At 51.4% G+C, this 10,528-nt stretch overlaps 7 protein-coding genes across 7 annotated transcripts; 4 read left to right on the forward strand and 3 right to left on the reverse strand.

The window, feature by feature from the left end:
• Positions 1-498: 498 nt before the first annotated feature.
• VTN31DRAFT_6710 (uncharacterized protein) lies at positions 499-796 on the forward strand (the record flags this gene model as incomplete). The annotated part of the gene is made up of 2 exons (XM_069407351.1): positions 499-537; positions 602-796. The coding sequence occupies 2 exons, from the start codon at positions 499-501 to the stop codon at positions 794-796; spliced, it is 234 nt and encodes a 77-aa protein (XP_069258885.1).
• Positions 797-842: 46 nt separating this feature from the next.
• On the forward strand, positions 843-1,484 carry VTN31DRAFT_6711 (uncharacterized protein; the record flags this gene model as incomplete). The annotated part of the gene is made up of 1 exon (XM_069407352.1): positions 843-1,484. One exon carries the CDS (start codon positions 843-845, stop codon positions 1,482-1,484), a length of 642 nt encoding a protein of 213 aa, XP_069258886.1.
• Positions 1,485-1,827: 343 nt separating this feature from the next.
• VTN31DRAFT_6712 (uncharacterized protein) lies at positions 1,828-4,804 on the reverse strand (the record flags this gene model as incomplete). Its single annotated transcript, XM_069407353.1, has 3 exons — positions 1,828-1,979; positions 2,036-4,718; positions 4,781-4,804. 3 exons carry the CDS (start codon positions 4,802-4,804, stop codon positions 1,828-1,830), a joined length of 2,859 nt encoding a protein of 952 aa, XP_069258887.1.
• Positions 4,805-5,091: 287 nt separating this feature from the next.
• VTN31DRAFT_6713 (uncharacterized protein) lies at positions 5,092-6,354 on the forward strand (the record flags this gene model as incomplete). Its single annotated transcript, XM_069407354.1, has 5 exons — positions 5,092-5,200; positions 5,380-5,391; positions 5,446-5,582; positions 5,639-6,270; positions 6,324-6,354. The coding sequence occupies 5 exons, from the start codon at positions 5,092-5,094 to the stop codon at positions 6,352-6,354; spliced, it is 921 nt and encodes a 306-aa protein (XP_069258888.1).
• Positions 6,355-6,837: 483 nt separating this feature from the next.
• VTN31DRAFT_6714 (mitochondrial 37S ribosomal protein uS2m) lies at positions 6,838-7,967 on the reverse strand (the record flags this gene model as incomplete). Its single annotated transcript, XM_069407355.1, has 3 exons — positions 6,838-7,622; positions 7,680-7,862; positions 7,925-7,967. 3 exons carry the CDS (start codon positions 7,965-7,967, stop codon positions 6,838-6,840), a joined length of 1,011 nt encoding a protein of 336 aa, XP_069258889.1.
• Positions 7,968-8,446: 479 nt separating this feature from the next.
• On the reverse strand, positions 8,447-9,030 carry VTN31DRAFT_6715 (uncharacterized protein; the record flags this gene model as incomplete). The annotated part of the gene is made up of 2 exons (XM_069407356.1): positions 8,447-8,705; positions 8,771-9,030. 2 exons carry the CDS (start codon positions 9,028-9,030, stop codon positions 8,447-8,449), a joined length of 519 nt encoding a protein of 172 aa, XP_069258890.1.
• Positions 9,031-9,872: 842 nt separating this feature from the next.
• On the forward strand, positions 9,873-10,231 carry VTN31DRAFT_6716 (uncharacterized protein; the record flags this gene model as incomplete). Its single annotated transcript, XM_069407357.1, has 2 exons — positions 9,873-10,066; positions 10,126-10,231. 2 exons carry the CDS (start codon positions 9,873-9,875, stop codon positions 10,229-10,231), a joined length of 300 nt encoding a protein of 99 aa, XP_069258891.1.
• Between the last annotated feature and the right edge of the window lie 297 nt (positions 10,232-10,528).

The raw sequence follows: 10,528 nt of genomic DNA on the forward strand, positions 1-10,528 counted from the left end.
CACTAGATCCGAAGGATGACAGTCATCTCAATAACCATTCATCCTATTCCTTACCAATTGTTGGAAATCCCTGGTTATTCACACTGCACAACAACTGCCCGTGGCTGGATACCTGATTCAGGATGAAGACCTTCACAGGCCTCATTTCTCCAACCTCCTCCCTATTGTTCCAAAAGCCACCTCGATCAAGCTAATTCTGAAGCCTGAGAAATAAATTGCTCTTCATACCTGTCAACTTTCATGAAGCTTCATTGCTTGACTGAGTGGTGATTATAGTTCAGACGTGCAAGTTCGACTGCCGCAGGATTCAAATCTCCCTGCAATACTTCCACGCTTGTCTGCTCTCTTTGTCATTCAGCCTTCTCGTTGCAGCGGATTTGCGTTGACAGCTTGAACTGCGGGATACGACTCGAGAAAAAGGCACATCCGTGTCTGCAAGCAACGTTACTATCATCAACAGCCTTCAGGCTCCAAGTGCGAGTCTCGATCCTCTTCAAGATGCCGCACGTTCATTACTACCACATGCCTAATTTCCAAGTCAGTCATGTCAGCTTTGGGATGATCATTGATGAAACTTGACTAACCTTCCGACTGCCCACAGAACAGCTCCCTCGTCCAAACCTACATAAGCCATGCAAACCATGTGCTGAACATGAACGAAGGAAAGGGAAACCACACCACTTCCACCCGGGCCTCTATCGAAGCAGACATCATCCGGTTGATCCACGAAGGACAGTTTCCGCTGGAGTACAAGATAGCTTGCACCAGCATGGTTCGTACATTGACTTTGAATTAGACTCCCAAGCATTCAATCCCCATGCTAACGGTAATCTCCGCAGATCATGCACACAGACGCCTTCGATGTGCTCTGGGCGAGTCTGAAAATCAGATACAACTTGCCGGAGGAATGCATGGAGCGATATCTTCCGGAATGGGACTTGCTGAACTCGGTTCAACCCGTCAATAGCGAGTCGTGCACTGAAGTTGAGTCGGCTGGATCGCCAGGGGTCCCAAATGCTGTAGAAAGAGTGGATCCACCGGTATTGTCGACGCCTGCGCCCGATTCTGAGGCAGAGGCCGAGCCTTGCACGGGGTCCCGGGAGTCAGAACGGAACCACCTACAAACGCAGGACCAGGGCCTGCAACAGATGTCGAAGCAGACGGAAATCACGACGCCCAAGAAAGAGACCACCAAGGGCAAAGGACCGGCAAAGACTCCAAGGACTTCCAGGAAAACAAATGCCACCAGCAATGAGAAGAACCGAATCACGAAGCCGAAGACACCCAGTGGAACGCGCGGCGGACGTGGTAAAGGTGGTAGAGGTGGTGGCGCAGTAGGAGGAAAAAACGTTGCCACACTCCTTGCTCATTCAGTGCGGACAGACGATGTACCGCAAATCCAAGAGAGAGAGGAGCCGGAGTGCGACATCAACGGCGATCGAAGGTCGGTCGAACTGAACGCAGATGGAGATTTCCAGGGGTGATGATGATGATGGAAGGCGAGAAGCACTATATCCAGCATACTTAATGTTGAGCATTCCACTGTTTCAATAACCACACTTACCTCTGAGACATTACAATGATGAAGCACATAAAAAGGACTATGTAGTTAGGAACAATGAAGACGTTTTCCGGCAATAATTCATATCCTGAACCTTTTCGCATTATACACTCAGTGGCAGAACCACTCGGAGAAGAGAACCAACAAGTCTTTTAACGCCATAGCAACCTCTATCTCGGGACCATCATGCCAGATACATACTCTATGAATACATACATCGAATGGAATGGTATTGTGGCCGGGGGAATAGAGTCGGGATTAGAAGTTCAAAGGTGTCGGTTTTCAAAGATTTCCTCATAGGACTGAACGTGGTCGCCAACTTCGAAATCTGTCCAATTCTCGAAGGCCATTCCACATTCTGTGTCCTTGCGCATTTCGGTAACGTCTTTCTTGACGTTCTTCAGCGAGGAAAGATTGCCTAGAAGTCACACATCAGCTTAACCAGATCTTACTTTCGATTGTTCCGAAACTTACCATCGTAGATGACTTCCTTGCCACGAAGGACTCGGACTTTCTTCGAGCGGCTGATGATACCGTTTCGAACCTTGCATCCAGCAACTTTGGTCTTGGTGCGTCCTTTAACGGTGATCTCGAAGATTTGTCCAACCTCCGCCTCGCCCGTGACGCGCTGCGACACGTTCGGTGGAAGATGCTCGCTGACCTTGTCTTTGACGTCGTCAATCAGTTCGTAAATGATGGTGTGATTCAATATCTTCACGCCACTGGACTCGGCCGCACGCGAAATCATCGGATCAACGGGCAGATTGAAATTGACAATGTTGGCATTGGCCATTGATGCATGCTTGACATCAAATTCTGTGATACTGCCAACGCCTGAGCGGAGGACATGGGCATAAACTTCGTTGTTGCCAATCCCCGACATCGCGTTGACGACCGCCTCCATGGATCCGGCCACGTCCGCCTTGACCATGAATTTGACCGGTTTCGGCCCAGAAGGTGCCTCCGCAGTATCGCTTGGGGTGTTGTCTTCTCCAGTTTCCTGCTCTGCTCGTCGGGCTTCAAGCATCTCGCGACGACTCTCATTGATGGCAGTCGCGTCTTCGCTGAGTTTCTTCGTCTCGAGCCTCTCCTGTCGATATTCAACCACCTCCTTGGCACGTTGCTCATTGGGAGCCTGAATTGCCAAGGAGCCTGCTTCTGGTAGTTCTCTCCAGCCATCAATTTCGCAAGGCAAGCCCGGAGAGACCTCCCTGAGAAGTGCGCCAGCCTCGTTCCTGAGCGTCCTGACCTTGGTCCAGGTCGTTCCGGCAACCAGAATATCCCCGGGACGAATGGTTCCACGTTTCACGAGCACCGTCGCAACCCGACCGGCTTTCTTCGTTGAAGACTCAATGATCCAGCCTTCCGCATTTCCTTCCCGATCCGCTCGATGATCCAGCATTTCGGAAAGCGCAGCAATGGCCTCCTCCAGTTCTCCCATACCCTGACCGGTCTTTCCACTGACGGGAATGCTCTGAACATCACCACCGTAGTCTTCCACGGTAACCCCATGCCGGGCAAGATCTTGCTTCACTCTCTCTGGCTGCACACCTTCCTTGTCAATCTTGTTGATAGCTACTATTATGGGAACATTGGCTTCCTTGGCATGCTTGATCGCCTCAATGGTCTGTGGTTTGACACTGTCATCGGCTGCCACCACCAAGACCACGATGTCGGTGACATCGGCACCACGTCGGCGCATGGACAAGAATGCTTCGTGACCGGGGGTGTCCAGGAAAGTAATCGATTTCCCTGACGGCATCGATACAGAGAAGGCGCCAATGTGCTGCGTGATTCCTCCATGCTCGGAAGCTGCAACGGAAGATTTCCGGAGCCAGTCGAGGAGGGTCGTCTTGCCGTGGTCAACATGCCCCATGATCGTCACAACGGGTGGTCGTGGCGGGAGCGAGGATGGATCTTCCGGCGGAGGGGCGGGCTTGAGATCTTCTTCACCAGAATCAAATATTGGCTCAAAATTATATTCAGTCGCGATCAGACCAGCAGTTTCTGCATCCAAAATGTGGGAAAATGTCACATTCTCGAATCCCATTTCCTCCATTCGCTCAACGAATTGCGCTGGCCGTACACCCAGGACATCCGCCAGGTTGCTAACACTGATGAACTCGGGAAGATAAAGAGGGCGAGGGGCGTCCGATTCCTTCCGCTTCTTCATACGTCGCTTTTCCTTGCGCTTCTCAAGCTCGTCCAGGTCATCAAAGTCCTCGTCCTCGTCGTCGAATTCCTGTTCTCGCCGGCCCTTCTTCATCTTTTTCTCCTTCTGCGCGCGGAGGTACTCGGTCAAGGATTCGTCCGGCTCGTAATTCCTCCAACGTTCTGCTTCAGCTGCTATTTCCGCCGCTTCTAGCGCCTCCTGTTCGACTTTTTTCCCTTTAGTCCTTTCCTCTTTAGTTTTACCTCTACTTTTACTTGCCGGCCGGTCTTCGCTGGTTGTGGTGCGAGTCTGAGACGCCTCATCGCGGGCCGACATCGTCGCTTCGGAAGCGCGGAAATCGTCATCGAATATATTTCTGCCGCGTGGTTCTTGATTGGCAGTGCTGCGCGTTTCGGATTGGCGAGGTGGCTCATTTCGCTTATGTGATTTATCGGTCGATTTGGAGGCTGAAACGAGTTCCGGGCGAGGTGCGCGGCAAGCAGGACACTCTCTATGTTTTCCGAAACACCGATAATTGCAATCTGGACAATCCCAGTCCGTTGTACGAAGGTGACGCGGGATGGGAGAGAGGCGCGATTGCGGGTTGGTACTGGAGCTTTTCGATCCGAACACAGAATCAGCGGCATTGCTCGGAGGTGTTGAGGACGGGTGGTTGGGCTTTTGCTCTGGCTGGCTCTGTTGCGCATTGCTCGTGGTCACATTTTGCGCGTTCGATAAGAGATTTTTCCTGCTGGCTTCTTCTGCGGCACTCAAACCGAGGGACTTCCTTGGTGGTGCTCGCGCACCCCAACCACCGCCGAATTTGGGGCGCGGCAGTGTCGAGGCCTCTGTGCTAGACGCTGTGGAATCATCTGAAGAGTTTGCTGTTGCCTGACCGGATTGGGATGCAGGAGCTGATGGATTGTATCCTCGCTGAGAGGTGGACGAGAGCTTCCTGCGACATGAAGCTGCAGCGGCCGTGTCACTGATCTGACATCGATGCAACTGGAAGAATCAGCCATTGTACGTCAACATTGAGCGCAGACTCGAACAAGGGCAGTGCATACCCACAGAACCGCCCTTCGCTGCATGGTCGGAAATTGTTAAGCTCAATGCTTTGTCCGCGCAGCACGTTGATCTCCAACTCCGAAAGGCAACTTTTTTTTTTCCCTGCCGTTTCCCGCGGAAGCCAAGTCACGTGCAGTCGGCGAAATTGGCAAATCACGTCAGCGCAGCTCCTCTTATCGGGAAACGGTGAAGGGAACGAGGACCGGAGAAGAAGAAATAATAAGATGGATTGATCGATCCTCATTCCTTTTCGTTCTCCGTCTTCTTTCCGTGTACTGAAGAGCCCCGATTGCTCTCGCTGGAATTGAATATGGAGGACTTTGAGAAGACAGAAAAAGACCTGGCTACTGGCGGCTGGGTGCGCACCGCCAAGGACCTCTTTGCTGGTGCTGTTGGCGGCGTTGCGCAAGTCTTGTTGGGTAAGTGGAAGCTTTTCACTGCCGGAGATGATGCGAGGGGTGTCGCGTGGATCGGATGGAGCTTCTTGCAGTCAATTGGCTTCAACCGCAATCCAATCACTGCACCCTTCCAAACATAATACCATGTTTTAAGCGCTAGTTACTTGGGTCCAACTAAATGTGCTAACGCTGCGGGATAGGTCAACCGTTCGGTATGTACAAGTCATGAAGTTCGCGAGGGATGCCGCCATTCTGAACAGCTTCAGATATTGTCAAGGTACGGTTGCAGACAACATCACAATACTCGAGTGCTTTCGATTGTGCATCCAAAATCCTGAAGAATGAGGGCCCGCTGGCTTTCTACAAGGGCACATTGACGCCCTTGGTTGGTATTGGAGCTTGCGTAAGTACCAGCGCACTGGGTTGGTAGGGAATCTTCCTCGACTAACGTCCTTGTAGGTCAGTGTTCAATTCGGCGCCTTTCATCAGGCCAGAAGGTATTTCGAGGAGCAGAACCGGAAAAGGAATGCCAACAATCCCGGTCTTTCATATACGCAGTATTACCTAGCGGGCGCATTCGCCGGGGTGACCAACTCCGTGCTCTCGGGACCCATTGAGCATGTCCGTATTCGGCTCCAGACCCAGCCGCACGGTGCAGAGCGCTTGTACAGCGGTCCAATTGACTGCATCCGTAAGCTGTCTGCTCACGAGGGTGTCCTCCGTGGGCTGTACCGCGGGCAGGTGGTAACAATCTGGCGAGAGGCGCAGGCCTACGGTGTGTGGTTCCTCACCTTTGAGTATCTCATGAATCTGGACGCCAGGCGCAACAAGATCACCCGCGAAGAAATTCCGAGCTGGAAAGTAGCCATCTATGGTGGTTTGGCCGGTGAAGCCTTGTGGATAGCCAGCTACCCCTTCGACGTCGTCAAGAGCAAGATGCAGAGCGACGGTTTCGGGGCACAGCAGAAGTATAAGAGCATGACGGATTGCTTCAAGAAGACTTTTGCTGCAGAGCGATTTGGCGGGTTCTGGAAGGGTCTGGGCCCAACATTGCTGCGTGCTATGCCGGTGTCTGCTGGTACTTTCGCTACGTAAGTACTTGGTCTGCGGTTGAACAAGACTATGACGCTAACTAGCGTGCAAGTGTGGAACTCGTCATGAGAGCGATCGGTTGATACTTCTCCAGTGAAAACAAATAGGCTTATCTAAATTGTACATAGACATGTCAATGGTCGTATTGGACAGGCGCCTCTGGATCTGATTTTTTTTTTTTCTCTTCTGTTTTTGTCATTCAGAAATTGACAGTGGCAACCTTTCTTGGAGAACGGGGAGATCAACCGAGAGATCATGATAGGATCATTCAGAGCATCCAGGAGGCTGAGAGAAAATACATGGCTTCTGCGCCTTCACATACCTCTATGTAATAGAGTCAAATACAAGCCACAGATTGAAGTTCTTGTCGTATGGTCAGGAAATCGAACTGATCTACCTGATATAGCACATTTGAGCGCACTCATTCATAAGATCCGTAATCTAGAGAAACCCAGAGGAGTCAGGAGTCAGAGGATAAATGTACATAGGACACAAGAAGTCCAAGAACAAATCTAGTTGAGAACAAGCCTTTCCCATGTAATACAAACCAACCGAATGAACCAAAGCTAATCCTGAGCGGCAGGGTTGTTCTTGATCTCCTCTACCGAGATCGGCTCATACGACAGGATGCCCTTGCGAGCCTCTTCCAGCCTTCTCTGCTGTCCTGCCTGGCCAGCGCTGCCGAGAACACCGGCGATGAGCTGAATGCAACGCAGACTGTCATCATTTGCGGGAATGGGGTATGTCACACGGTTTGGGTCGGCATCGGTGTCGATGACACCAATGGTGGGGATGTTGTTCAAGCCACATTCATGCAGCAGCACCTCGTTCTCAACCGGATTGAAACACACGACCAGGTCCGGCTTCAGCACCGGCCGGTCAAACATGTCCGCATTGTATTCGGGGAGTTCCTCGTCTAGCGCATTGACGACCTTGAGTCCGCACTTGCCGAGGATTTGTTGTCCGTTTGTAAGACTTCCAGGGATCCACCGCTCGAAGATGTGGCAGCCCTTGGCCATCTCTGCAGCACGCACCACGCAAGACTTCTGGCCTTTGCGGGTGCCGACGAACAGAATAAGCCCGCCCCGGCGCGCAACTTCCTCCACTACCCGTGCCGCTCGTCGGAGATAGGCCGCAGTCACCTCCAGTGAGATGATGTGAATACCGTCCCGCACACCAAAGATATACCGCGAGTTCAGGGGATTCCATCTGGACGTCGAGTGTCCGAGATGTGACTGTGCAGCGAGGAGCCGTGCCAAGGTGATTCGCGATACCATCGGAGGTCGTTTCACATCCGCATCGGGATCATATCGCCCTGTCATTTCTGTTCCCATCGTCTTGAATTTGGCCACTTTTGTCTCAAGTAGTTAGCTCCGATCTGACACGAGGTCAAAAGACTGCAACTAACGTTGTTCGAGACCCGCAAAATAAGCCGTACGAGCTACAGATACATCTTCCGATTGTCCCGGCGCGGGAAGATTTGACGAAGCCTCCGTATTCGGGGAAGCTTCCATCGTCGTCGTCGTCACTCGCGCATCGGTCGAGGAGTACCGAATGCGAGTTGACGGAGCAAGCAGTCGCAGTTGGCGGCCTAATTAACGGCAGTCGTCAGGAGAAATCTTCCAGCAGGCACCATTCAATGAATTGACTCACATTGCCGCAAACATGTTTGTCGTAAGGCCATGGTTGGCACCATTGCGATGGATGCTCTCTTTCTTGTCTGCTGGAGAGGATCGTCGACTTTTATCTTTCGATCTTGGCACGAAAGTTTCGGGGTAAATACGGACTCGTACTTAGATACTTATTATGGTAATTAATCTAAGGGATAGACACCGTACCCGAAGAGGAGCACTGGATGCATTCAGGGCCATCCAGGATATTTGCCGTACCATGATCCAAGTTCCGCAGCTTGCGCTTCAAGCTGTTGTTATGACTTGGCGTCTCAGAAACTACTTACGTTGAGCGTAAAATTTCGTAGTTCAGACACTTGGGTTCACTCTATCCACCGCAGAATCGTAATGATACACGAATTCAAGAAACAACCCTAAAACGCCTGCCCTTGACCAGAGAAACCCTTCGGTCGAACCTGACGGAGAACAGTTTGACGAAAGAGAGCGTAAAAGGAAATTGATGTCGCCCTATAAGGCCGTGTCTCTTGTAATCTCGTCAACCGCCTTACTTCTTGAAGAAGCTGCTGAGACCGCTGCTGCTCCCGTGGTGACCGCCAGCGTAGGGATTGGCGTGATGCTGCTCTTCCTTCTTGTGCTTCTTGTATTTATCCTCCAAGATACTACCGACAATGGCGCCGCCAATGGTCCCGAGAATGCCATGATTGGCCTTGTGGCCGGCAAAACCGCCTGCGATCCCACCGACGATGGCACCGCCCAGGCCGCGTTCACCTTCCTGCGCTCCACCTGGGGCACCCTGGTCGTAGCTGCAACCTTTGTTAGTTCCCAGAGCTTCCGGACAACGGGTAACTTGTTTGAATTCGTATCTTACCTGGGAGTATTAGGGTCCCGCTGCTGGTCGTATGGCTGCTGACTTTGCTCGTAGTAGCCCGCTGCCTGTCCATACTGCTGTTGTTGTCCGTACTGTGGCTGCTGTCCGTAACCGGCCGGCTGGCCATATCCTTGCTGTGGATAACCTTGCTGACCGTATGGCGGCTGGCCGTATTGGGGCTGCTGGCCATAGCCGCCCTGTTGAGGGGGGTAGCCAGCCTGGTTGTAATAACCCTGGTTCTGGTTGTACGGAGAAGACATTGTTACGGTGGTTGAGAGAGAGTCAAATGCAAGTTGAAACAGAGAGAGGTTAATGCTGATGAAATTGATGACTCGAAGGCTGTGAGTGTAAGAAGAGTTGAAAGTGATGGATAGTACCAGGCAGTCGTACAGGCGGGGTGTTGGAAGTTAAATAGTACTACTCCGTACTTTTGCAGACAGTTGCTCAGCAGCAATCCGGCATTCTGCCAACGGGACCACTCCGTCTGTACTCGTAAACAAATGATTGGAGTTACCACGTTTCCAGCTGATGAATGTCTCCTGAGCCACAGAGTGAGCCTTGAGCAGTAAACGAGCAGACCACTCTCATTGATGGAAGAGTCGATTTGACTTCCACATTCGGTTATAATGCTTGGATTCAGAGAAAGTCTTCGTCAGCGGTGGGGTTGTCAAGCACCCTGGCCGTATTTTTTTGGCGGTCCAAGAGGGCCCGGCATGATCACGGTCAGCTGGGCATGGTTGTGATGGTGTGCCAGTTGACAACTGAAGCTTACGAGTACTGGATTGATTGGGAGGGCCGAGTTCAGGAGGAGCCACTTTGCTTGCCTTGACAAGGATTGGTTGGTCGGGAAAAGCAAAGCCACAAAGAGCTGGAGTTGATCTGGAATGCTTGATTGAGCATTTGGTTCAATCGGTTGATTCGGAAACCCCTATCAAAGACCCATTTTGCACCGCCTCATCCTTTCTTTCCGCCTCAAGTCCACAGTCCCCACTTTGCTATGGCTTGTTCAACTTGGGGTGTGGCTTGTCCTCAACTCAACCTGCGCCCAGACGGTACAATGGGAAGTATGTACATACGACTGCACATACCGAGCTGACCGAGCATGATTCTCGGGAAGATGACCAACTCTCTGCTTCACGTTGGAGCGATTTTTGTTGCGAAGCCGGGAGTCAAGCATCCCGCATCTTCATGCGGGCAACATTTAAATTGCAGCCTCCTTAAAGTACTACTCGATTTACTCCGCAGTTCAACTACTAAGGACTGTCAAAAGATGGACTTGGGAGAGTTGAAGCCTAGGTACTCTGTAGTTTGATGCATGACATCTCCCAAGTCTCTGACCCAGTTACTCCGGACAGCTGTCCAAAATCCCGACATAGAGGCAATGTGCCATTTCCCGGCATCCATCGAAGCTCCTCAACAGAAAATCGCCTGAAGAGTCATGTCGGGACGAACGTTGGATAGAGTCGCAGGCTCAAGACCATCAAGAGAGAAGGTATGCTTTTTTGGATGTGGAAATGGAAATCCAATTACTAGTAGTCGTTGGGTTTCTCGTCGATCCGAGAGTTTCAGCTTCAAACTGTTAGACTATCAGCATCTGATAGACAAGAACATTTTGAAGAATACTCGGGATCTGGAACATTTCACTGCCCTTTTCCGATAAATAGTCGCTGAGCAACCGAAAGAATCTCTGAGACTGTGCAGTCATAGTCAGCTCCTGGTGTTTACTCTTGACCTATCCCAAATTCGCATTAAAAGGCT

This window comes from Thermomyces dupontii, assembly GCF_041956625.1.
Source record: "Thermomyces dupontii strain NRRL 2155 unplaced genomic scaffold VTN31scaffold_7, whole genome shotgun sequence".
Lineage (NCBI taxonomy): Eukaryota > Fungi > Ascomycota > Eurotiomycetes > Eurotiales > Trichocomaceae > Thermomyces > Thermomyces dupontii.